The sequence below is a fragment of the Podarcis bocagei genome, assembly GCF_964188305.1.
Source record: "Podarcis bocagei genome assembly, chromosome: 13".
Taxonomy (NCBI): domain Eukaryota; kingdom Metazoa; phylum Chordata; class Lepidosauria; order Squamata; family Lacertidae; genus Podarcis; species Podarcis bocagei.
This window is the reverse complement of record NC_138138.1, coordinates 28,532,121-28,559,958: the sequence shown is the minus strand read 5'-3', so window position 1 is coordinate 28,559,958 and position 27,838 is coordinate 28,532,121. Positions and strand designations below refer to the sequence as shown.

Below are 27,838 nucleotides of genomic sequence, written 5' to 3'. Positions count from 1 at the left end.
CATCAACCTGGTAATCTAATGTCCGAGGCCCTTAAGTCTCTTCCATGTCCCTTCTGCAGATCTTCTTCTTGTTTATACTTGCACTTTTCCTTGTCTTTTGTTGGTCTCTTTCTTAGTTTCTTTCCTTTCTCGTTGGGGAGTAGGTCTCTGGGGGATTCCAACCCCAAATTATCTTCGTCTCCCTTCATCCAATCAGCCCATTCCCCAGAGTCCCACTCCCCACCATCATCAATGTAGTCCAAAAAATATTTAAAAACATATTTCGAGGTCTCTCCAAAGTTAAGAACCTCCTCAGCTCCAAACTCCCCCTGGCCGACTCCAACTTCAATCTTCAAAGACAGCAGCTTATACTCCTGTAGGGCCTCGGGTCTCTCCATTTGTATTATTTGAGGTGCAACCGCAACCTCCTCCATTATCTTCTGCACTTGCCCAATCAGTACAGGTTCCTGAGTTGGTCCCTGAATAGTTTCTGTATCAATATTCCCTGTTTGTCCACAGTTATTAACCACAACAGTCATCAAATCCATTTTCTCATTCATCAAATCCATCTTCTCATGCATCTGTTCCAGCAAGGCACTTGTCTTGCATAAAGCAAGCACCAAACCTTCCTCCCAGCTCATATTTAGTCAAGGTCAAAAAGGACTGGTCCCACGATCTGACAGCTGTAGAGTCCTCAAGTAGACGCAGCAACAATTTAGCAAGCTCCCTCTAGAGGAGACAATTTCTATTTGTATCCATTTTTTTTAAGGCAAGTTCAACAAAGGAAAATTACTTTCATTTTTCAGATATTTTGTTTCTTTAGAATGCAGAAGGCAACATTGGAATCAATTTATTTCTCTTCTTTAGCTATCTGTCAAAGTATTCCATTCACAGTCAATGAACCTCTCCAAGAATTTCTGTCTCTGACACCCCATTCCCAGGTTAGAGACAGTGGAAACTTATCTTTCTTCACTCCCTCTCCTGCAGGCGTTAAACAAAGCCCCCCCCTTCTCTCCTGCTTCCAAGGGGGTTTCAGTAATTATAAATGAAGGAAATTAAAACTTTTTTAACGACTTTCCAGACTTTAGCTTACAAGGTTTTTGCTTCAGTCTATGTACAAAAAGCAGAAGGCGGACTTCCTGTTTTGAACCTTCCCGCTTCGGTGCCAAATTAAGATATTTCTTGATCCAATTTTCCGTTTCTACTCACGGGTACTTGTTTTAAATCCAATTGTCCACAGGAAAAAGTCAGCGCTCTCCGGCAATGGCTGTGCGGCTTCACTCCGTGAAAGTAGCAATCAGTTCGCAGCACCGCGCCGCTCACCCCACTTCACTCCGGAGCCCCAAAATGGGGTTCCCGGTGCGTAGGGGAGGGCGCTCCTGGTGCCCTGCCGAACCCCACGTTCCCAGGCTTCCTCTGCCTGGGATTTCTAGTTGGTCCCCACCTTCGCCGCGGTGGGAAGACCCAGTTTCCACGGAGCCAGTTCCTCCGTTCGGAGGAACTCCGCCATTCGCCAATGGCGCTAACCCGGAAGTCCAGAGGATTGCATTCAACCCTAGGACCTCAGGGAAGGGTGCACTGGAGGTGGTATCAAAGAGAACACAAGAGTTCAACCATCTAGAAGTCCCCCAAAAGGCAAACTCTTCTACAAAGATCACTGATTAATTTAATTCAGGGGATGTATGATCACCCCCTCCCAACTAAAATGCCCAGGGTGACCTTGAGATGGAGACTGAAATAGAGGGGGCACCTAAAGGAGGAAGTGTCATAATAATGGCCAACCTCCAACTACCCTCACAGATTGGAGCATGCATACACCCAATCACAACCAAGAGGTAACATTTCCAGATACCCTAAACGACTCTGCCTTAGAACAGTTTGGGTCATGGAACTGACCAGAGAGATGGCAACCCTCAACTCAAGTGGCGCCCAAGACCTTGTGTGAGATGTAAGTGTTGCTGAACCAATTTGAAACAGTGATCACAGTGCCATGTAAGTGGACAATTGCTAAGAAAGTCCAACACCGTCACATTTGACTTCAAAAGTGGAAACTTCCCCCCAAATGAGGGGTTGCTTATAAGACAGTGGAACGGCAAAGTCAAGAGGGTCAAATCTCTCCAGAATGGTTTGGGGCTGTTTAAAACCACAATAACAGATTGGCTAGAATGTACAGTGCAAATCAGTAAAGGTACCACCAGGGCCAAGAGGATGGCAGCATAGTTAATGAGCAGAGTCATGGAAGCTATTAGAGGTAAGAGGACTTCCTTCAGGAAATGGAGTTCTGTCCAAATGAGAAGAACAAAAAGGAACATAAACTTTAGCAAAAGAGTTGTGAGCAGACCACGAGGGATTTAAAAAAAAAAGAATTTGATGAATACTTCGTTAAAAACATAAAGAGGCCAACAAGTAAACATTTTTTAAATACATGGCTGTTGGATAACAAGTGAGTCAAAAGTGTGCTGAAGGAGGAATGCAACTGCAGAGAAGCTGGATGAATTCTTTGCATCTGTCTTCACAATGGAAGTTCTCCAGAGTTTCAGACAGGAATCTTTCCCAGTCATAACTGGAGATACCAAGGATTAAACATGGGACCTTCTGTATGCAAACACGTGCCCTGCCACTGGCTATGGTCTCTTTCTTCGCTGTGTGAGGAAGAGAAGCATGGAATATTCATTGCCTGGCTCAAGCAAGGTCAGAACAGATATTGATTTGCTGGCAAACTCAGCTGCTTCTCAGCTGAGGCAGAATCAGGACTTTATTTCCTAAAAAAAGAAAAAGAAAAAGAAAAGAAAGCTCACACAAGCCCTTATGATTAAAAGAATCAATGCCAAAATCAGCAACCAGCAGAAACTGCTAGTCTGGAAAGAAGACCTTGACATTGTAAAGGAATTATTCCAAAGGACAAGGTTGCAAAGGAGATCTGGTCTGAGAGCTTTCTATGGGCTGGTGCTGAAAAAAAGCATTGCAGCTTTGTGCTGGCACATACAGATCTGGGGGTATTCTTCTAAGGTTTTTGTTGTTTTTAATGGGGGGCATTGTGGATGAACCGTTACAGCTTATAGCATTCTGGAAGATCTTTAAGAGCCTAGCTAAGTAATAGAAACAGAATTTAAATATAGGGCAGGATCTAGTATATCCAAACCCTTAAATTTTGTGCAAGTCAGTGTCCAGGGAAGAAAAATGGTGAGAGTGGGCCATGAAATCAGAAGCAAAGAGACTTCTGAGTTTTCAAAACGCATGTGGGATCATAAGAGAAATTAAAGGCATATTTTAGTACCTGTCCCAATAACCTTTCAAGTAGCCTACTACAGATACCACAGGCAGGGAGAGTTAATAGCACTCTTGGATTCAAGGAAAATATGAGAATCCACGGGCTGGCCTTGACATGGCCTGTACTTCTCTTGCTTCTCTCTCATCTCATGATACTGCTTGCTTTTCAGTTCTGTGAACCAGACGCCAAGTCACCTTTCCCAAGAGACAGACAGGGTGCAGAAACTTGCATTATACAGTGGTACCCCGCAAGACGAATGCCTGGCAAGACGGAAAACCCGCAAGACGAAAGGGTTTTCTGTTTTGGAGGCGCTTCGCAAGACGAATTTCCCTATGGGCTTGCATCGCAAGACGAAAGCCCATAGGGAAATGCTGGCGGTCGGGAGCAAAGACTTTCGCCCACAGCCGGCCTTCAGAAGAGGACCTCTTCTGAAGGCCGGCGGGGGGCAAAAGTCTTTGCTCCCCCCGCCTGCCTCCCCCCCCCGCCTGCCCCGGGCGATCTTAAAATGCTGGCGGGCGGGAGCGAAGCGTTCGCTGCCGACCCCCAGCATTTTAAAATCTCCAAGGGACAGCAGAGAAGTCTCTGTCCCGGGGAGATTTTAAAATGCTGGGGGTCGGGAGCGAAGCGTTAGCCGCCGACCCCCAGCATTTTAAAATCTCCCCGTGTCCCGGGAAGGTTTTAAAATGCTGGGGGTCGGGAGCGAAGCGCTGCCGACCCCCAGCATTTTAAAATCTCCCCGTGTCCCGGGAAGGTTTTAAAATGCTGGGGGTCGGCAGCGCTTCGCTCCCGACCCCCAGCATTTTAAAACGCTGTTCCGAAGGAAAGCTGTTCCGAAGTGGGGAGGGGGGGGCGGGGACACCTGCCCCAGCCGCCCCACTTCGGAAAGCTGTTCCGAAGTGGGGAGGGGGGGCGGGGACACCTGCCCCAGCCGCCCCACTTCGGAAAGCTGTTCCGAAGTGGGGCGGGGGGGCGGGGACACCTGCCCCAGCCGCCCCACTTCGGAAAGCTGTTCCGAAGTGGGGCGGGGGGGGCGGGGACACCAGCCCCAGCCGCCCCACTTCGGAAAGCTGTTCCGAAGTGGGGAGGGGGGTGGGGACACCTGCCCCAGCCGCCCCACTTCGGAAAGCTGTTTGCTTCTCCCCCCGCCAGCCTCCAGATCAGGTCGGGGAATAGCGGGGTGGCGGCTCTGCGCCTCCCCGCTGTCCCCAGCTTTTGGGTGCAGGCTGCTGCCCGCAAGCCTTGCGAGCCCGCGGGACATCCCGCCGGGCTTGCAAGACTTGGGATAGCTTCCTGAAGCCTGGAGAGCGAGAGGGGTCGGTGCGCACGGACCCCTCTCGCTCTCCAGGCTTCAGCAAAAGCCTGCATTCGCACCATAGGACGCACACACATTTCCCCTTCATTTTTGGAGGGGAAAAAGTGCGTCCTATAGTGCGAAAAATACGGTATATATTTTGTTGTTTAGTCGTGTCCGACTCTTCGTGACCCCATGGACCAGAACTTTTATATATATTTCTAGTCAATTATAAGTAAATAGTTTTCCACTGTAACACTCTCTTGCTACAAAAGTTTTCCTGAGATGTTGGGTCAAGTGCATTGCAGATGCAGAACAGCTCAAACACTTTTGTGATCCATTTTTTATTCCAGTTCCATTACAGTGGTACCTCGGGTTAAGTACTTAATTCGTTCCGGAGGTCCGTTCTTAACCTGAAACTGTTCTTAACCTGAAGCACCACTTTAGCTAATGGGGCCTCCTGCTGCTGCTGCGCCGCCGGAGCACGATTTCTGTTCTCATCCTGAAGCAAAGTTCTTAACCCGAGGTACTATTTCTGGGTTAGCGGAGTCTGTAACCTGAAGTGTATGTAACCTGAAGTGTATGTAAGCCGAGGTACCACTGTATCTATATCTTTTACTTCAAAGAAAACTTCCAAACACTCCAAAATATTTATAGACTGAAAGGATACAAGTGAAATACAAGGTATCCTGGGCATATACAGAAATACATTAAGAGGCCTTTCACCAAGAATGTGCATGGTAGACATCAGACCATAAAATAGCTTGCATATTTTTTTTGCCAAATTTAAATCCTACCATGGAGTACCAGTTCCAAAAGAGCAACCATGATTATTCTTGCTGCCATAAAGTCAAGCTAATGAACTCTTTCGCCTTTGAGTACAAAAAGAGACCGCCTCTTCCACCATGTACAAACTGCAACATCTGAGATCAATGAAATTATTGCTAGGTTTCCCCTACTTGTTTTCCAGAAAATATAAGGGAAATGCACATGGTCTGCAAAAGAGGGGCACAGCCTTGGGGACGCATGCTTCCATCTAATCAGGATTCTCTTGCTAACTAGGATTTGAAGCGAGAGGTCGAAGTAGTTTTACACATCCTAACTGCATCAGTGAGATATAAGCCACAGCTAAGTCAACAAGGGAAAGGATGGAATATGCACTCCCATGGCTGGTTCCTGATTTACAAATCATGCTTTGCAGGGAACCAGTGTTGTGCCTGCATCAGAACTTAATTTGTATGTGACACTTAAATCACTAACTATAACCCATCCTGAGCCTTAGGAATTGGCTTGGACTAGAAGTCTAAAAAGAAAAATACATTTTGCCTGCTATTAGCCACCCAATATGCACACAGGGAGTAACAAGATTCCATATTTCTGTTTATGATGCTGAAATAGTTCTTCCACAAATTGTATTTAAAAAACCACTATTCCTCTGGGAGGAGCTGTATGGAGAATATTGTCCACAGCAATTTATAAATAATACAAACAGTTCCGGCTGGGTGAGCTTTCTTTAGAAGCTTCCCTGCTGTCCAGGGACTTCTATTTTCTTTTCTTCACTTCCCTTTTTACAGCTCACTTCATAAACTGTGTTCTCTCTGGGAAATGTGTATCTGCAGACGGCCACAGTCACCACACTCATGAATACAAGCATTAAAAGTCTGATATCTGCTCCAAGCACAGGTGTTATTAGGCCCGAGGAACAGGAACTGATGGATGGCCGATTACATATACCAAACAGTGCTTGAAACTCCCATTGTTCTGGGCACATTTTGCAATAGAGAATTTCATTAGCATGAGCAGTTTCTGAGCTCTGGACGCAGTACTGCGCCTAAGGTTTCAGAGTAAAACTGCAAAGTGGAAGGAAAGGAGGACCTTTTTATGCCTCCCCACTTCCAGCTGCTCTCTGAAGACTTAATATTCTTAAGAATATTAGATGGGTGAGGAGGGGAAGGACTAGACCATTTGAAAAATGAACATAATATTTTAGCTGAAGTTCATTGGTTTTCAGCTTTGTATTCTTGTTATTAAAAAAAAGCGTACCTAGGCATTCCGTTGTTGCGCCCATAACCTAGGTTTAAGGTGGCATTTAGCTCCTAGTTATCATATCTCAGTTTCTAACACTGATACCAAACCCCTTCTCTACAACTTCCATGGGCTTCCTGAAATTATGGCATGTGTGTTGGGCAGCAACCACAAGAAGGTCAGAAAAAGATGAGGGAAGAATCCATGAAGCACCTTGCAATTCCTGGGCCATTGCCCTGCTTGTACCATGTTGTTAATTCTTTGGGAACAATAAGCAATTCAGGCCCAGTGTTGTAGAGCAGACTGAATACGGGCATTTCAATGGGAAAACCCAGATCCAAACACTTTAAGCCACTCACTCTGCTACCCTCAAAGAGTCAACATAGGGCAACTACCCGGGAAGGAAAATGAGGGCAAGCGAGTCAGGCGAAAACTGTGGTATTGATACAACACCCAGGCCTAGACAGCACATAGTTAAATTATGGAACTCATTCCCATAAGAGGAAGTGGTGGCCATCAACTTTAAAATAGCTTTTGGCAAATTTATGAAGGAGAGGGTTATTGATGGCTTTTAGCCGTGATGGCAATGCTCTGCCTCTACAATTGGAGCAATGCTTCTGAATACCTGTTGCTGGAAACCACAGGAGAGGAGATTGCTATTGTGCTCAAATCCTGCTTGCTGGAAGAAACTGCCACCGCTCCAAAGTTCCTCTGCTAGCAGTGTCTGCTGGGGGGAGTCAGGTGCTGCTAGCAGAGGGACTCAGGAGCGGTGGTGGTTTCACCAGTGATATATCACTGAGTGAAACCACCATCCCACGCTGCCCTCATACAACAGAAAGGGAGAAACATGCTGTAGCGGCGAGGCACCAATACAGCTTGTTCCTCCATCTACATTTTTTAACTGCTTCAATGTAGAGCTGTCCTTGACTCAGTAGAGCAGTTAAAGGAGCCTCCAGGCCAGTGCTGGCTCCAACAAGCCAGAAGTGGGGTGGGGCTCCATGAAACTGCTCAGCTGAGGGGAATGCAGTGGATGCTCCCCACAGTGAGCAGTTAAAGGAGCCCCAATGCTCTGCCCGCTTGCATGTGAGCAGCAAGAGCGCCTGGGCCATCTCAGCTGGTGGGGGGAGAACCTTCCCTCTCCCCAACTGAGCGGCGCAAACAAGCTGCATTGTGCCAGCCCATGAGCTTGGGTGAAACCACCTCAGCTTTTGAGGTGAGAACTGAGGAAGTTTCACCCGGTGTCTCGCAGGCTGAAGTCAATGCACCTAGTTTTTTCAACACTGCCGTATACTGTCAAACCTCAGTGTTTGGCTGACGATATACCACAATGTTGAAAAGCTGATACTGTCCAGCCCTAGACCAGTTAGACCAATATTCTGGTATTTTCATTTTGATTGCACATACTCAATTTTTCTCCACCACCCTCTGTTGCTGATACGCCTTTTGAATAAACTGCTTAACTGGATTTCTGAGCTGTGCTGGTTTGTTAACACACTCAGAGGATGGTTGTCCCAACCGCTGCTCCACTGCTGGCTGTTAAAATGCCTGGTAAAACTGCAAAACTTATCTAACTTGTTTTGACCTCATATAACCCTCAGTTTATACATCCACTTTTATTTTAAAAATGGATGTATAAACTGAGGGTTATATGAGGTCAAAACAAGTTAGATAAGTTTTGCAGTTTGATTTAATTTTGTAGACTACATCAGTAGAAAAGAACATAGGCAAGCCTTGCCACCAGTAGACAAACGAAGTTGGTTGCAGTATTAAACTTATTTCATCCAATATGGTAACTCTGGTTTTGATGAGCCTTCTGGTTTTGTGTCTCTTCCCATCCTTGTGAAAAAGCATTGTATTGATTGGAGTATGTTTTGTTGTGTACACCTTTAACATTGCTGATTCTAAATATTGTTGGAATTCTTCAAGATTCCCCCCAGCTAATTTTACTTTTTTATATTTTTCTGATATATCTAATTTTGCTTTAAAACGAACTATTGTTTATATTATTTTGCTTAGTTTATGTTTAAGACAAAAAATATATATTGTGCCATATGTTAAAGCCTAATTTCTTTATTAAAATAATTAAGATAATCCATTAAAATGCTTTAAAGTCCAAAAAATAAAATAAAATAAAATAAAATGCCTGGTAAAACATGAGGGAGATAGGATGAAGTTGCCAAGCAAGACACTTGGAATTCAGCTGGCTGTTCGCCTGCTCCTGAGTAGACAACCACAGGACAGTGGGAATCCTGCACTTCTTGTCCTAGGTACCGTATTTTTCGCCCTATAGGACGCACTTTTCCCCCTCCAAAAATGAAGGGGAAATGTGTGTGCGTCCTATGGGGCGAATGCAGGCTTTCGCTGAAGCCTGGAGAGCAAGAGGGGTCGGTGCGCACCGACCCCTCTCGCTCTCCAGGCTTCAGGAGAGCCGCAGCGCCAGCCCCACAAGCTCCGGGGACAGCTGGGAGGCGCAGTGCGTCTTCCCGCTGTCCCCGGACCTGGTCTGCAGGCGGGCGGCGGGGAGAAGAGCGCTTCTCCCCGCTGCCTGCCCCGCAAGCTCCGGGGACAGCTGGGAGGCGCAGCGCGTCTTCCCACTGTCCCCGGACCTGGTCTGCAGGCGGGCGGTGGGGAGAAGAGCGCTTCTCCCCGCTGCAGGCCGCACAAGCACCTGGGGGGGGAATACTTTTTTTTCCTTTATTTCCCCCCCAAAAAACCTGGTGCGTCCTATGGGCCGGTGCGTCCTATGGGGCGAAAAATACGGTAACATATAACCATGTAGTAACAAGCAGAAGGAGAGAGAGAAAGCTGTTGCAATTTATCTCTTTTTAACCTGGAAGTTCTTGTGAGAAACTAACATCATCATGCAAGATAGATCTCAGGGTCTTATGGGTGGAAATGTAATTCACAAGAAGAGCAAAACAAAGGCCAATGGTTTTTGCTCACCCTAACACACACACACACACACACACACACACCATAAAAAGGCTGATTTAAAGGGTTATAATCTCCCCTGCTTTGTTTCAAACCCTCCACAAATTTGCCCCAGAGTTCTCCTTTAACATTCACCCCAGATCACAGTAAAACATTAAGGAAGAATATTTCCACTCCTGTGACAAAAAGAAAATGAGTATAGTTATTGGGGTGGTGAAAAGTATGTATCAAAATTGTGAATCATTCCCGCTTCAAGTACTTTGAGATTATCCTATTTTATCCTCACATCCGTACTGAGAGTTAGGTCAGGCCAAGTAATAATGCCTTGTCTAAAGCTGCTCACTAAGCCTCATGACTGCAAAGGGATGTGAACAAAGGCCCCATAGACCAAGCCCAACGGTCTATCCATTACAGCATACTGCCAATTTTTATAGGGGTAACACTCATGCATTCTCTTCCCTACCCCCATTGCTATTGTGGGACTAGTCATTCTGAATGCAACAACTGTCCACACAAACACTGGCTCCTCTGGGATACCCAGAAGATCTGAAGGAGTGCTATTAACAATTCAGAATACCAGAACACCAGCACAGATATGCAAACTATATTGGTGTCAGAGCATTGCTGCTTCTAGTAGGTGTTCTAACAATGGTGTGAACTCTCCTGCTATTTAAGAACCAAGATGACTAAAAGTATTGTACAAAGCATTAAGCAATCGCTGTGTATAAGGAATGCAACCTGTATTTCACAAACAAGACAGGAATGTTGTCTGACTGAGAGATGGGCACATGGTAGCAATTAGAAAAGGGAAAAGGTTGGGCAATAGGTCTAAGGAGTAATCTTAGTACTTTATTGATCTACTGTATGAGATTAATTAGATTTATGACTGGCTACACACGAAAAGAATCCTGAAGCAATTTACAGGGGTAACATACCACATCCGATAAAAATCTATTAAAACAAAATATACTGAAAGTGTTCATCCAAATCACCCACCAGTGGGTTCTGACACTGTTTTCTCTGCACTTTTTGGTTCCACCATGGGAGGGGGTACATTATTTTCTCTACAGCTTTACACTACCCCAAAGCCCAGAATAAGAAATGTATTTGCTTGGAGATGGAAGACCGACCAAGTCCCTGCAGGTAGCATTCCACAAATGCAGAGTTGGGGGCATAGAGAACACCCTCTTTACAACAATTAGAAAGGGATATATCTAATGCTAGTCAAACACAGAGTAGATCCACTGAAAATACTTGGGTCCATTAATTTCAATAGGTATACTCATAATCTAGCTGGATACAAACCAAAGTTCTTTCGCCATTCTCCCTAAATTTTTAAGTGTGAGGAATATAAAAGGACTGAAAGTGCTGATCAGTTGACAAGCATGACCAACCAAGGGAGGTACACCTACCCTCTTTTAGAAAAAAACAACCCCAGTGCCAAAATGTTGTCAATGTTCAGTTCAAACAGTCTGATGAAATTTAGGATTTTTGTTGCACTTGGTTTCGAGAAACTGTTACCTTTATTAATATCTGAAAATGATTTATAATGAAATAAAGCAACATTAATTCTAACCCATCAAAGATATGTAATGTCACACCACAATTCCCATGATGAACTGATAATGTTTATTCTATTGTATAGTGATCTGATCCAATGCAGCAGCATGAAAAGGGCACAAAAGGAAAGAGATCTTCACAACTGCCCTCTTCCTGGAGAACTGCCAAAGTAAGAGCTTGAACATCTTCCAGAAGCATTTTAAGACTTTCCTTTTCAGGCTGACTTTTTGCAGCTAAGGTTAAGCCGGCATGGTGAATGAGGATGTACATACTTTAATGGGGTTTTGAAATCCTGGTTCCATTGTGTGTTTGTGTATATGTATTTAAAAATGATAAACACACTCCACAGGTTAAAATGTTCCTTTAAAAACATAATTACTAGGGTTGTGTGCATGCCATCATTCAATGTAAGCATGGGTTTGTTAAAAGGATATGTAGACTGCTTTTCAATTAAAAAGAAGAGGAGTTAATTAATACAGAACAGTAAAAACAATACAAAGGATCGACCCTTAAGAGAGTGATACCCAAAGGCAGAAACAACAATCCCCCAATATCACCCATCAAGGTAGGAGAAAAGGTTTAAGGAAAACCACTGCAGTGCAGTGCCCCCACTTCCAACCTATACGTCCAATTCAAAGGGATACAATCATCAATGGCAACAGTTCAAACATGCTCATTGTTCACACTGGCAAATACATCTTCCAATCAGTATCAGGGTGAGTCCCCATCCTTCTCCAAGCCTAAAGGACAGAACTCTTGCTGATGGCATGCAAAGTTTTGGAGTCCTCTGAGAAGCAGCAAGGAGTCTTGCTGCTTTCTGAGCATCTCATGGACTCATTATGTCAGGGGAGGCAGAGGACAGGGCTTCACCAACTGCAGCCAGAGTGCACCTCTAGGTCCGCATGTTGCCAGTTAAGACCCCACCCACCTTAAGTGAAGGCAGTTAGTGGTGAACACAAATCTTGGCTGGCTAATGACAAGCAAAATTAATGGACTTCTGATAGATGGTACCAAAAATTGCTGAGAAATTAAGGGAAATCAACTTATCTTTCTCCCAGCAAAGATAATCAGCTACGGTAGTAAAATTAGTAGGGGTCCCAAACTCCAGCAACAAAACTGACTGAAGAGGGTCATGTTAAGCAAAGTCATCTTGATGAGTCTGGAATTGCTTGGCCAGAGCCTTTTTGATTATTCTTGGTCATAAAAGTAAGCTGAACATTGGCTTCCCCAGGCTCTTTATCACTAGCCATGATGGATAGGGGTCAGATAGGCACGTCAAATGTACTGATCCAAAAGCCCCCTTCACATCCTTGGCTGCCAGCACTTGGAATAAACCACTCCTCCAATAAACCTACCCAGACACCCATGTGGTTGACTCAGAAAAATGGGTGGAATCAATCTGGAATGGATGCAAATGATTTCATCCACAGAACCTGTCAGAGAAGGCCATGCACCTTCCAGCAAAGGAGACACAGAATGGTAAAGCCCCAACTGTACAAAACCTTGCACTCAGAGGTGGTGAAATCCACAGATTTATACTCCACTGTCACTGTGAGGAAATAAACCTTTCACCGGCTGTTTGATTGGCATTGCTACAACTTTTCATCCAAGTGAGTTCAAGTACATTCCTGCCGCCTCATTATTACCAGCTTGGCCTGCTTGCCAGCTATGACCATTCCTGGACATGGATAGCCTGACCATGGCAGTCCATGGACTGGCAACCTCAAAGCTAGATTACTGAAATGCATGTATATGAGGCTGCCCTTGGACCTGGTTCAGAAGCTCCAGTTGGTGCAAAATGTGGTGGCCAGTCAGCTGATGGAGCAAATGACCAACAACATGTGGCATCATTGTTAAAACATCTCCCCTGGCTACCCATCTACTACTGAGCCAGGTTCAAGGTCCTTGTATTAATTTTCAAAACCCTGAACAACTTAGGTGCAGGGTACCTTAGGGACTGTCTGAACCCTTAATATCCCAACTCGATTACTAAGATCATCTGCAGGAGTGTCACTGGTCATCCCCTGAGTTGGTGAGGCTCATCTGACAGTGACATGACACTGAGCCTTTAGCATCATCTTCCAAAAAGAGATTCAGCAGGTGCCTTCTGCTTTAACCTTTACATATCTGCTGAAAACATTTCTATGCCACCAAGCTTATGGATACAATTAAGAAAACAGATTCCTGTAATAGTTAACTGATTATTTCTGGCATTTTTTTGCGTGTTTTTGCATGTGTGTGCGTGCGCGCGCGTTATAAACCACTTTAGATTTTTTAAAAAATGAACAGTGGCATACAAGTACTTTTATAAATATATAACCCACAGTTTTCCATTAACCACCACTAGTTCACACTTCTAATGCCACTGTATCTGTTCAGGGATAGCACACAGCAGCTGGTCAAAGGTCAGACTGGCCTTTGTCCCATGATCAGATACTGGACAATACTTTTTAACACAGCTTTTGAATAGCAAATCATTGCTACAATGTGGCACATAGCCAGACACTCATGGGGCTGTAGCCAATTAAACAGTTCTGCTAGTGCAAGGATTTCTGATTGTGCAACAGAACCTCCCGCAGGGTGCAGGGAGAGAAAATGGGAAGTTCATTTGTGCAAGGGCAAATCCTTGTGCTGGTGGATCTATTTAGAGTAATACAGCCCAAGATAGAGAGATCTAGGCACCAGGGCCACGGAGACCCTTGAACATAGACATGAAAATATTTCAAGTACAACTGGATTTAGAAAAATGTCATCATTTAATCAATTGATGATTTGGGGTGCTATAATTACCTTTCTAGTCAAAATAGAGATGCTCAATTAAACACTGCAATGCACGTACACAAGGGTATAATTTCATTTAATCCAATATGATTTCTTGGTATTACTCTTTGTGCTAAACTTCGTACTTATATCACAAAGTGGACAGCTTTCATTAAAGGCTAGACCATGCTACACACTAGGGAGGTGGCATCTGGAAATCAACTGGGATCAAATTGTAATATTTTATACAATGCTAGTTTGTAACTAGCTGTGAATGTGTATAATCTGAAAGGAAGAGGGCATATGAGGCAATAAGTCATGTTAAGGAGGACTCACAACATTCACATGTGACTAAAAGCCTAAAGGAAAGCTAAATGCTGAATAGGTATAATTAGAAAAAAGGCCTTAATTTACAAACTAGGGCTTTAAAGAGGGCTTTAAACATTCACCTCAGAACCAAAACTTAAAGCCTGGGCAATGTTCTTAAACCAAGAATGCTGACTGTGCCACTGCTGCCAGACCACTACCGCTTCTACTGCTGTCTCCCACCACTGTGGTGAGGCCTTGCAGCCTGCTACTGATTTTGCTACCACCGCCAGGCCACTGCTTTAATTGCCACTGCTGCAGCAAAGTCTCATAGGCTGCTACTGCTGTTGCCTCCCACCACCACGACAAGGCCTTGCAGGCCATCAGCACTTCTGCCACCGCTGCCATGAGGCTTCACAAACCACAGCTGTGACTGCTGCCACCAGGTCAAATATTATGAAACAGTTATTACAATGTAAACTTCAAACTGGTTTTAGACAATATATCCCTCTGTCACCCAGTCCTAGTGAGCATCAAAATCACCTGCTAAAACAGAGGCTTATTTACTGTCATTTTAGCAGGTGACACCATGCAAATTTGCATAGCACCCCCTGTGAATGGATGGAGAACCACTCCCTTTTAGCAGCACTTTGCAAGGTGTTTTGAAGTCCCCTCTTCAGGACTTCAGAGTCTCTTGAAAAGGTGGGTGACCCTGCACACCTGTCAAATTTGGTCTGCAAAGCTGATCCTAAAAAGGATTTGGCCCATGGAACCAGGATGTTTCCCCACACCTGTTGTAGAGTCTGTGTACTTCCTGCATAGAATTACCACCACAGGTTAAAGTGGGAGTTTGCTTAATCCCCAAATATATGCTCCTGTGAGAAAGACACTGTGTTTGCAGAAAAGGAGCCTTTACATATGAGTTGTAGCGAATCACTACAAAAAGGGAGTTACTGTAACAGAAGAGGTGCGTGATGAGATAGGCTCCATACATACAAAATACCATGCACTTATTTGGATTAAATCGTTTTGAATAACCGGTTTTTCCAAGGAAATGGCAGTGCAGTTTAGAATCCTAGTCTACCTGTAAGTGTATGCATTACACACTTTCATCACTGCAAGTACATGCAACCCAAACACTGAATCACAGTATCGTGCAACAAACTAACTATTTAAAAAAGTCTTGTCAGAGATCTAGCATTCCAATTGTCTCTACAACTTGGGCTCTTTAAAGGAGGCATAAATAATTGATTAATAATAATAATCAATTATTATTACTCACTACCATCAAAATACCCTCCAAAATTTCCTGGATAAAGTGTTTAAGTTAACAGTCAAAATCTAAATCACTTGCAGTATAGCATCCTTTAGAAATTAACCAGTCTGGATCCTGAAGGGCGTTTGTGACTTTTGAGTTATATCAATATAACATTCCCAAGTACAGCAATTGTGAGGACATCTATGTTGACCAGAAACAGATTTCGCATCCCGGGGGGGGGGGGCAGACTTGTTACAACAAAGAGTGTTCTGTGGTACCTTCATGATTTAACAAATTTATTATAAATTTTGTGGACTGCAGTCCATTCATTTGATGCATGAAGTGTAATTGTGAATTGGTAAGCACTGGCAAACACATGGTTGAGGGAAGCAAAGTCAAATGGAAATGAAATTCATAATGAACAGTGCCTCAAAGCAAGATAATTACAGTGACCAATTAACAAGGCAGTGTTGATGACAGCACCAACATCTTGGCATTGGTATCCAATTAACATATGTATTGAATTGTAATTCATCTGTTTCATGCTGGACTTTCCCTTTAGAGATCTTTGGGTTTTATATTAATGTGTGATTTACATCTAATGCTACTTCAGCCACGTCAGATCAGCCACAGAGCATTCCTTAAGTCAGTGTTTCCCAACCGGTGTTCCGCGGCACACTAGTGTGCCGTGAGACACCGGCTGGTGTGCCGTGGGAGGGAGGCGGGCGAGAGGCGGCGGCGAGAGGCGGCGGCGGCGAGGATCCGCGTCGAGCCGGGGGCGGCTCCGCGGTGGTGGTGCCGAGCGGCGGGGCAGCGCGCGCAAAAGGGAGGAGCGCGAGACAGCGGAGGAGGAGGAGGCCGGCATGTCCGGGCAGCAGCAGCAACAGCAGCAGCAGCAACTCCCGGCGACGGCTCCTCCTCCGCCCGCTATCGCAGCCGCCGCCGCCTCAGCTGCCGCCGCCGCCTCAGCTGCCCTCGCTCTGCTGCCTCCTCCCACCCCGGCAAGGGGGAGGGAAAAAACGTTCACTTTTGTGCGTCCCTCCCGGCGTGACGCTGCGCGCTGACGTCACGGGGCGGGGCTTTAATGGTGGTGTGCCGCGAGATTTTTTTCCGGTAAGCAGGTGTGCCGTTGCCCAAAAACGTTTGGGAAACACTGCCTTAAGTGACCAGGGAGAGCTGCCACCCCACTGATATTAAAGAGTGTTCATACTCCTGTTCCTATCTCACCAATTCCCCTCTCAGTTCTGACAGTATACGAGTTACAGGTGCATATGCTCAACTATATCAACATGGCTTCTTCACTACTAGAGTGGAATAGAAACGATTAAGTATTGGTTTTTCTCTTGCTGTAAACCGAGGCCATTGTCAAAAAGTAAGGAGGCAGCCTACTGAGCAGTACTCTATTGTTTGCTTTGCTGCAGAGCTAAGTGATTATTTTCTCCATAGGAGCCACACCTTCAGAACAGACATTAACAAATGTTCTCATTCTGGTACAGAGACCAACTAGCTTTCTTCCACAAAAGAGGGGAGGGTGTTCCTTATTACTGTAATGACCTGACTGTGACAAGCAGACATGAGGAGTAGGAAAACAATGCTTAATGGACAGCCCATATGGTACCAATTCACGATGTAAAAATAGGTGATTGCCCAACAGCATAACATTATTTTAAAAATGTCTTGAAAACCACATGCAGTTTGAAATATTTCACTTAACCTCTTAAGTGATTGGGAACATAAATTTCAGGAGAGATTTGTGTATATAACACCATAGCTCTCAAAATATATAGATAGCCTCATAAGGAACTAGGTCACAGAAGTTAAGAGTTCAGAGAGTGAGAGTTTAACTGGGTGGTCTATGACTAGACAATACATCCTGCGGATCACCAACTTGTGGAGAGTGCCTTGCTTTAAGCAGAGGCAGGGCACACATACAATTAAGACAGTCATACCCAGCTTGAGGACTACTTCTGCAAAGGTGATGTTCTTGGTTTGAGGAAAAACTACTTTTAGGTGAGGCAGGGAAGGAAATGGTTTAAATTTGTATGAAAGCAGGATGTTTGGCTCTGACCATTTTCTACCCCTGCAATTGCATTTCAAATGGATGGCTTACACAATTACTACTTTCTGGAGGAAGGTTCACACAGTGGTGCAGCTATGAACTTCTAGACCAGGGGTCAGCAACCTTTTTCAGTCGTAGGCCGGTCCACCATCCCTCAGACCATGCGGTGGGCCGGACTGTATTTTGAAAAATAAATAAGAAATGAACACATTCCTATGCCCCACAAATAACCCAGAGATGCATTCTAAATAAAAGCACACATTCTACTCATGTAAAAATACCAGGCAGCCCCACAAATAACCCAGAGACGCATTTTAAATAAAAGGACACATTCTACTCATGTAAAAAACACGCTGATTCCAGGACCGTCTGCGGGTCAGATTGAGAAGGCGATTGGGCTGCATCCGGCCCACGGGCCTTAGGTTGTCTACCCCTGTTCTAGACCTTGTACTAAATGGTCTTACGGGAAGTGGGGAGACCTTATATGACCCTGAGTATCATCTCTCCACCTTGCGTCACTTCATTCATTGCAAGTGGTTAAATATTCCAGCATTGTTAGAGCAAAAGCACAAACAAAGCAGCTTGAAAACGTTGATAAAATAAGAAAATAGAGAACATGAAGTTGTGATATTTAAACTCGCTTAAATCACTGCACTATCCTGACTACAGGAAGAAAATGCAATTTGATTCTGCTGCCTTGATGGGAATGCACAAACTTTGTTCTAGAAAAACAGTATTGTATATTTTAAAGTTGAATCAAATTAGCATCTACAATCATGTACTTGTCTGGTCAGCCACCTCTAGCATATAAAAAGCTTAAAATAAGTGGAAGGATGGAAAGATGCTACAAATATAGTATCAAGCCTGGTGGGCTTTGGCATGCCCATGCCAGCCCAGGTGTTGATACCTGGCTTCTTTGCCACTGGGGGATCGAGGGCTTCTATTCATATAGAAGCCTTTGACCAGTCCAGGAGCAGAGTCACACCATGCATTTAAAGCACATTCCATATCAATTTAAGGCACATGGCTCCCCCCCCCAAAGAATCATGGAAAGTGTAGTTTGTTAAGGTTGTTGGGAATTGTAGCTCTCTGAGGGTGGAACTACGGTTCCCAGGATTCTTTGGGGGAAGTCATGAATATTAAATGTGCACTGAATATGCTTTAAATGTATGGTATGGATGTGACCTTTCTTTTAATTCTGAAGATGTTTGACTTGGCTACTGTTTGATATTATTTTATTGTCCAAGCATTAACAGATTTTTATCTGCTCTTCAATTCACAGTTAAGGTGTTATTTGACTAAAGTCAGTCATTGATTTCAATGGTTCTTCTCTGAGTATGATTCCGTTGGGTACCACCCATCATCATGTATTTTTAGTGTGCTTTTATTCTGGTTATTAGCTTCCTTGAGTCTGTGGGCAGAAATGAAGGATACTGAAAAAGCAAACAATTTCTGTCAGATCATCAAACATACGGAGAGATGTACTACCAGATGGCAGCTTCCCCTGGAGACTCAAAGTCTGACCATCTTTCTGAAGAACTATTTACTCAAGTTATCTTTGGTGGCAACAGGCAAGGGTTCATTTGATTAAAGGGTGGGGCTTAAATGTACATTGTATCTAGTTGTCTGAGTACCTCTGTGTTTTTGTGTTAAGGGCTGGTACAACAATGCTCTGTGGCCTCAGGCAAGCCATTTGTCAAAGCACAGTATCTGCAAAAATGGGAATAATACTACAGGCTTGTTGTAAGGATCACCAAGATGTTTGTAAACACTGAAAAGCTCAAATGCACACAAGTGTATTGTATATGAGGAGGACACTGTACCCAACTATTGCCTCTCAGAATCATCTATACTGTCATCTTCATGCCAATTGACTTTGGATGCTCAGAGGTGCCACTGGCTTTTCCCACAATATCTACCAGTGGGAGGCACTCACAGGGTACGCTTCCAAGAATACATAAGTGATCAAATGTCAAATATGAATGCTGCTCTGGGTACTTCAGAACATCTTCCTATCAGCTGGGCAGACACACCCTGCAATTCCCTTGTTATTCAAAAAGTGGAAAGGGGAAATTATACCTGATTAATTTTACTCAGTTTTTCACACTGATATTTGAAGAAATCATCCCCCCTGCCATGGGACCTACTCAAACACTCCTGAGGCAGAAACTATCTACAGCAAAAAAGAATTTTACAACCACTGTGAAATACTGTGAAAAATAACTTCAGTGTATGTACTGACAGATACTATATATAATCCTTAAAGTTCTACTTGAAACCCTTTTTGAAAAGCAGTGGCTCACAACCTCAACTATTCACACCACTACTGTAAAGATAAGCTGCAAAGAACATGTATCAAGCACACAGATTCAGAAATTATATATAATCTCTCCTATCACACTGCTTATTTTGCACCATTCCACCTACAGCCAATTTATAGAAATCATTGTATGTCTCTAGATCTAATATAATGATGACTCATATACAATGGCTAGTCTTTTATGCACTATTCCCTACTTTCAAGGGTTATGTAGAGACTAAATTGTAAAGCAGATTGCAAATCATCTTTCTTTGAAAGGCTTTAAAGAAGATTCTATGAGAGATACTTTAGAAATTCCCTCCCCTTCCCGACATCAGATGTTTTCTACGAACACAGTATTTTGAAGGAGCCTGTGAAAGTAACCTACTCCCTCCAGTACGATTCGTTTGTTAGAATTACTGTTTACAAGGTTCTCTGCAATACTACTCAATATACTAGATATGTGACCATATCTTCTGCCACAATTTTCTTCTTTCAACACCTATGCCTGAATATGTCTTGCATAACTCAAAAGCTCAAATCAAAAATCTTGAACATTATCTAGCACTTAATTCTTTTTTCACCACGATACTGTCATTGATAGCTAACTATTGTTTAGCAATAAGGGAGGGACATGATCACAAATCACCCTCCCCCAACACTCCACCCTCAACCATGGCTTGATGTCACATCTGATAATTAAGAACACCCCCTAAACACCAGTTAACCATGGTTATTATTTTGGGAACATTATGCCTGCACCCCTTATGACTCTGATCTGGCAGAGAGACTTATTACCTGGTCTATTTTTACTGGAATAGAGGTCTTTAGTTATTACAAGTGCGGGCAAAACATTCCCTAGTTTGAGATGTTTGTACAGATTTGGTGATAAATGTCTTTTGATCAAGTCAGCATCTCTGGGGTTCCCTGCTGCCATAAAATGGGAGATCTGATTTGGTGTGTTGGTTTCACTTACATTGAATGAACAAGACTTTTAAAAGTATGTCATGCTAATTTTATGTACTAAGTATCTGAATAGTTTTTTCCAAAAGTCAGTTAACTTAAATATTTGCCTGGAGAGGAGAATTCAAGCTGCTACATTCAATGTGGTTTAATTTGTTTGAATCTTTATTTGGAAATTATCTTTATTAAACTACTTTTAAATAATTTATTAAAACAACTCGGTAACATATAGTCGACTCTCAGCTTATGTGGGGATTAAATTCCATGGACAGTGCATAAAGCCAAAATCATGTATAGGCAAGACACATTCTCCCTGCACCTCCAAGCACTCTCCCAAGGTGAGTGCAGTGGCAGGTGGGATTGCCAATGTTTGTTTGTTTTAATGGATGCCTGCCCCTATTTATTTGTTTGTTTAAGTTTAAATGCATGTAAGTTGCAAGTCAATTGTATAAAATTATAAAGAAAAAAAATTAAGGTGCTGAAAACTATTTTACCATACTAAATTTAGTATCTCTCAAGAGCTGTGTGCATAAGCAAGTGCTTTCTAGGGCTAGTCACTTCATAAATAGCCAATTACAACCATGATTTTATATTTCATTAGTATTATATTCATTTCAGTTGCCAAATTTGCACAGTACTCATTTCTAAAAGTGGAACATTTTCCATGGAAAAAATATCACTTGAAAAATTTCCAGAAATGTTTTCACCCCACAGCACTGTAACAATATATTTGGTCTACAAATATTTGCATTAGTAAGTAGTCTCTCTCTGTATATACAAGCTGGAAATTAGCTATCGTTCCATTGTATCTAATTACATGTTCTACATAACTCAAAGACTAAAATATTCATTTACTAACAGAAATTGGTCCAACAAAACACTCTCATATGATTTCCGGTTTCCATTTTTAAATATATCATTGTATGCACATTTTCCCAATTGGGTTATGCCTCCTTTCCTCTCCCTCACAAGAATACCATGTAGACATCTATAATTAGAATAAGCAACCATAACACACACATTTGAATGTTAAGGTTCCCAACTGTACATCTCCCTTGGACACCGCTTTTGGAAAAAAAACATTCCCAGTGCTACCCAAAACACTGTTTATCAGTTCCAATACATACTTTTCACAGGGGAAAGGCCTGGGAATACATTCCCCTTCTCATATAAATTAAACAATTAATCTCAATGGGGAAAAAATACTAGTGTCAAATCACAAGAACCCCTCCATGTATCTAAACTCTCCCCTCAATTTTCAGATTACAAGATGGTGTAAAAAATAACGAAATTGTTATGTGCAGCTGATTCTTACTTCTGTTCCCTGCAAGTCACAATACTTCAGTTAGTGACCTTTTTTATTTGGACTCGGTTACCAATCAACATTTTCCTGGGCTATTTAGTCAATGGAAATTAATTCATTGAACATGCACTCTTTTTGTTTAGTTTGCATTCAACTTCCAATAGTACCCATTAAAAGTAAGAGAATGAAACCAAAACATTGCTTTTACCTGTCTCAGTTTCTGGATGAAGACGCCGCTCTTTTTCATTCTGCAGAACTTATCACCTTGTGCCATACGCTGCCTAAGTCATCCAGTACTTTGACTCAGTTACTTTTATTTTTCCTTTCTGGACCAGAAAGTAAAGAAGTAGCTGTGCCCAAAGCAGAAGTTCCTTCTGAGCTGAGCTAGTCTCCTCCCTGCATTTAAGTTATTCCTTGGTCACACTGTTGAAAGATTACACTTGGGCACTTTATTTTCCTCCCTCATGAAATCCCCACAGAAAGAGACTTGAACCATCTTATTGCTCTTATTTGTGTCAACGATGCTGCCTCCTCCACACTGTGGCTATCAATTCAGGAAAGGGGGGGAGGGACAGCTGTTACGACAAAGAACTGGATGAATCTCTGGCTAGATAGGGTGCTTTTGTGTGATGCCAGATCATGTCAATTATGTGCCATGTTTTCCTGAATAGTTCACTGTTTACCCTTTGCTTGCTCTGTTTGCACTATTTACAGCATCTTCATCCTTCAGGATTCTCCTTTTCAATTTCAGAATAGTAAAGCAACTGTAGTCCTGGACTGTACCACATTTATATATTCTGATATTAAACACATGCACCAACCTCCAGTCATGTTTCCTTTAAAGCTATTTAGCAATCCGTTTTGCATAATGTCCACAAACACACAGGGTCAGCACCACACATTGCAAACCAGTCACCCATCCTGTCAAAGAGCTACAGGCTCCACAATGCCCTTTAATCACATTCACATTTGTTACTTCAAAATACACCAAGGCATCAAAGCTATAGGATCTTCCTTACTCTAAACCCACTATATTGGCCATATGTCAGAGCACATGTATGTGCTCATGTGCATACCTCCCTGACCACTGGTCAGCGTCTGAAAACAGTTGTGATTAATATACAGCTGTCATTTGCTAAGCTGATGTGACCAATACTCATTTTGACAGCATACAATTTAATGAACTTTAGCCCCACATGGACAGATATACCTATTTACATATTACTTTAAACCCTCAAATTTTGCTCTTTTACAAACACACAGAAATAGACTATGTATTCCACATCCTGGAACACTATGCTCCTCCTTTCTTGCATGCCCTTCCTTTCCCCCCTAGCTGCCCACCTTCCTTTTCCAGACCAGGAGGATCCCCTTTGTCTATATATTAATTAGGCCCTTAGTAGCCATAAACAAACAGCACAAAACTGGTCATGCCAGCAGCATTAAGACTGGTTCCCTGGCCCTACCCTCTCCATTTCATGCTTCTGTCCTTGCATGATTCCCTCCCCGCCCCACCACCCAGTGACATGAAGTCCACAAATACTCCAAAGAATCTCCCACTACTCTGAAGTATCACCCTCCTCTAATCCCTACACCTTTCTCCTGTTTTATCTCCCCCACTTAAGTGGGACATAAACTGGGAGAAGATGACTTTTCTCCCTAGCCAAGGTTAGCTAGCCTCCTGATGAGACCCTTTCCTGCCACTACCTAGGAACTGCAGCCTTTATTTTCTTTACATATACCAAGTAAAGGTTATCTAGACAGAACATTAGAGCTGTTGAATTTTCCACTGCTCTGCTTCCTGTGGATTGCCTATATCTTCAGCAACAGCAGCCTGTGTATAAGAGTGCACTTAGGATGCACTTGAGGATAAACTGAAAATTAGTTGGACAAGTAATTGAAAAGTGCCATCCCCTTCTAGCAGTTTCTGAACAAAGCTAGAATCTTAACAGCACCTTCCAACCCTCAAGAACCTTCACAGGAGACTGAGGATATCTGTAATATGCCCCCTTTTAAACAGCCCTGGGAATCTGTTTACACACACACACAACCCTTCCCTTCATTGGTAGGGCATAAATTATGTGGGTAAAGTGTGCCTGCCTTAACACTGTTCAGGAGCCTCCACATGCCTACAACTTGTTTCTCTCCCAATTCTAATCTAGTCCCAGCACACTTCTACAGCAGCTCTGCAACCTTCTTCCATTATCTCTACCACCGCTCCAAACACATACTCTCTAATAACTGAATTTCTTCTGGCTACAACCTGTCAATTCATCCTCATCCCTAAACAACTGAAGAATAGCATTTTCAGGTCAGACCCTGCCCCACCTCACAGTCTGCTCTTCAAGTTCTGGTTAATTTCACCCCACACCCAAAATAATAATAATGCATTAATGTCCATGTTCCTCCACTGTGTATATAATCAAGGCAGCCCCAATCCTGGGACTTTCACTGCCGCTCCCACAGTGTGCTTAGGCTCCTCCCCTTCCTCTTCAAGCTCATTCTCCACCCATCCTGCCCCACTCCCAGTGGAAGTGGGTGGGATCCCAAACTCTGTTAACGAACCTCCTCGCCCAACTTCCCTACATGTACCGTGGTGCCACTAAGCACACACACCAGACTTCCTAACGTAATATTTCCTTTCCCCTCCAGTGCACATCCTTCCCACAAGCGATATCCCACAGAATGGCACGGGCGGGGCGAGGAAACCCTTCTATCTGCGTAACCTATCACGACTGACTCCACCCCACCCAATATACACAGTGTTTCCCTCTTATTTGCCTCTCTACAGGCTTACCTATTCAAAGACGACTACATACACCTTTCCCAGTTTTGTTCGAGGGAAAGGATCTCCTCCAGCGGAATGCCCTCGCGTCGACGGGAGAAGAAACCACCTTACACTTGTAATCTCCCTCATTGTAATTACGACAGGCAACCCTCCCACCCCCACCCCACTTAGGGGAACTTGTCGCCCTCTCCTCCCGCGGCCAGTTTTCTTCTCTGGTGTCTGGCAGGCGAGGAAAGGGAATTTCCTTCAGCCTCATCTGGTCGCCTCCCTTCCCCCATTTAAAACCATTCCAGGGGACACACAAACACCGCCCCATCTCTTCGGCCACCGCTTCATCGCCCCTCCAGATCTGGGGTCCCCCCCTTTCTTTGGAGGGGAGGAGGGAGAAACGAGAAGAGGGGATGGGAAATCTCCTTCGGTGAAATCTAACGCCCCCCTCCCCACTGCCCCATTCATAACCGAACAAACCAGCCCTGCACCACCACCTTCCCTCTCCCCACCCCGGGAAACTTTGGGAAGGCCCAGCCGATGCTCCCTCCGCTCACCTCAAACCGGCTCTTGGTGACTCCGTTCATTTCCCTCCTCATGGTGAAGGCCCTGCGGGGGTCGGCTCGGGTGAGAGCAGGCCAGGCCGAGCCGAGCCTGGCCCCCCCGGCTCCTGAACGGCGGCGTCAGCAGCGGCCGCCCGCTCAGCCCCGCGGCCTCCCTTCGCGCTGCGGGGCTGGAGGAGGCGCAGCAGCCGGGGAGGCAGGAGGCGGAAAGCCCGTCGTCGCCCGTCTGCCTCCCTGGACCAGCAGCGAGGGCCCAGGCGGCGTTAAGGCTCCTCAGCGGGTGCGGCTGGCCGGCCGGAGCCCCCTCCGCCGACTAGGCCAGCTCCAGAAGGGGGGGGGGGAGCAAAGAGAAAGCGAGCGAGAGAGAGAGAGTTCGGCCTTCGTCAACTACAACTACTACTTCTTCTCCTTCTACCCAAAACAAAAACACTCCGCACCTGCCAGCAACAGCGCCGCTCATTGGATGAGGGAGGCGCAGGCCGGGGAGGGGAAAGAGCACGGGCGGCGCGCGCCTCTGCGCGCGCCGGTGGTGGGAGGAGGAACGTGTGCGCGCGCCCACCCCTGCTCCCGGGGACAAGGCGGAGAAGCCGGGAGGGTCCTGGTCTGCCTTCCCCCCCGCCGCCGCCCGCCCCGCACCCTTCCTCAACTCTGGTCTGGGCAGGTGAAGCGACCGCCTCCCGTCGCCAACCCTGAACCTATGCACGTTTCAATGACGGTCGTCGCAACGCGCAGGATTTCGGTTCCGATCCTACACACGTGCGCGGCTCACGGGTGAAGCCGTTCGTCCCTACCGAGCTCGGTGAGGCTTGTAGATATATGTTTTCAGCGCGCGCGCACTGGCACATTTCGGTTGCGCTCAGCGGTGGGGACATGCTCCCAAGCAGCTCTAGTGACTGGCATCCTTATTGATCTTAACGTTGTGCTGAATGGATCAACAAAAGGAGCTGCTTCTTCGTTGCCATCAGTTAAAATGCTTCAAACGCAGCTAAACCTTTTTTCTCTTTTTAATTTTCTCTACCTTTCCTCTGGGTTGGAATTATTATTCCCTGGGGTGCCCCTTGCAGCAAGCTGTTTAGCTTCAGCATCCCATCAGGTGCCTTCAGATCATTCTCTTGAGCAACAAGATGAAAGCTTCCAGTTAAGATGATTTGGCTCCTTTATTCTTGGGGGGAGGATTAATTCCAGTGGCATGGTGTCTCATCCAGCTATTGCATATATTGGGGGGGGGGGCACACGACATTCTGTAACCAGGTTAAGTAGCTGCCTCACTCCCTTGCATCCAAATTCTGCCAAGATCTGATGGATTGGTAGATAGAGCGAGTTGTGGATCACCTGCACTCACTAGGTTGGCTTTCAGCAAGCCAATTATCCTATCAGCTCCACATACATTTTGGTGAGGGGGGAAACATATATAGAGGATGGTTGCCATATACTGGTAATGATGATACAAGCAGTTTGACAGTGGAACAAACTGTTTTAAAAGGTGGTGGATTCTCCTTCACTAGAGACTTTAAAGCAGAGAATGGAAGACTAGCTACTGGGGTTCAACAGCAAAGGATTTCTGCAAAAGCAAGGGGTTGGAACTAAGATTACCTTTGAGGTCCCTTCCATATAATCTTACTAATTTACTGTACAAGGGCTATTGTAAGGATTACTGAAAGGACTGTGCGTGAAACTGCATGTACTGGAAAACACACTGTATAAATGTCAGGCATTCTTACTAGTGTTAATTATTAAACAAAACTATTAAGCTTTTACTCTGATACCATGCATTGAAAACAACCAAAACCAATTAAATGATGCTTTTGCCAGTTGTTTACTCAAACGGGAACAAAAGAAGTTGATTAAAATTTAGAAATTTATTTTGTTTGTATATGAACAATACAGCTCTTCTACAAACCTGGAGGAGGAGACTCTTGAGAGTCCCATGGACTGCAAAAAGATCAAACCTATCCATTCTTAAGGATATCAGCCCTGAGTGCTCACTGGAAGGACAGATCCTGAAGCTGAGGCTCCAATACTTTGGCCACCTCATGAGAAGAGAAGACTCCCTGGAAAAGACACTGATGTTGGGAAAGATGGAGGGCACAAAGTGAAGGGGACGGGAGAGGATGAGATGGCTGGACAGTGTTCTTGAAGAGTTTGACCAAACTGCGGGAGGCAGTGAAAGACAGGAGTGCCTGGTGTGCTCTGGTCCATGGGGTCACAAAGAGTCGGAAACGACTAAAGAACAACAACAAACCAGCATTTTGTTTCCACGCTATATTTTCCCCACCTTTGACTAATGCAAACATTTTTGTTAAATCAAATTGCTGGTCTGCCCTGGGTTCGTTCCTTTTGGAATGTAATGAAATAAATAAAATTTCCTCTAGGAATAAATTTTGGAAATAGAGGAGTACATGAGGACACAGGCGAAGTCCTCCAAGCACACACAAAACACTACCTTCTCTACTATTACAAATTTGACCCCAATCTGTGATTAAGGAAATAGGGC

General features: G+C 44.4%; 1 protein-coding gene and 2 long non-coding RNA genes across 5 annotated transcripts in view; 2 read left to right on the top strand and 1 right to left on the bottom strand.

The window, feature by feature from the left end:
- The window catches only part of LOC308572559, a 28,507-nt gene extending 10,558 nt beyond the window's left edge, over positions 1-17,949 (top strand). The window contains exons 2-3 of the long non-coding RNA XR_014001809.1: positions 11,143-11,226; positions 16,828-17,949. This is a non-coding gene — a long non-coding RNA (uncharacterized lncRNA). The remainder of the gene's footprint in view (positions 1-11,142; positions 11,227-16,827) is intronic.
- The window catches only part of FBXL20 (F-box and leucine rich repeat protein 20), a 68,197-nt gene extending 42,436 nt beyond the window's left edge, over positions 1-25,761 (bottom strand). The window contains exon 1 of one of the 3 annotated variants that reach the window (XM_081168694.1): positions 25,339-25,761. In XM_081168694.1, coding sequence (XP_081024820.1) covers positions 25,339-25,380 — 42 coding nt within the window. In that variant the 5' untranslated portion in view covers positions 25,381-25,761. Of the gene's footprint in view, positions 1-22,213; positions 22,295-25,338 lie in introns of those variants that run through there. The other 2 variants (XM_081168693.1, XM_081168692.1) reach the window with 2 other exon arrangements.
- A 201-nt stretch (positions 25,762-25,962) lies between these two features.
- Positions 25,963-27,723, top strand: LOC308572558. Its single transcript, XR_014001808.1, has 2 exons — positions 25,963-26,143; positions 27,232-27,723. It is a non-coding gene; the product is annotated as an uncharacterized lncRNA (long non-coding RNA).
- Positions 27,724-27,838: the final 115 nt, after the last annotated feature.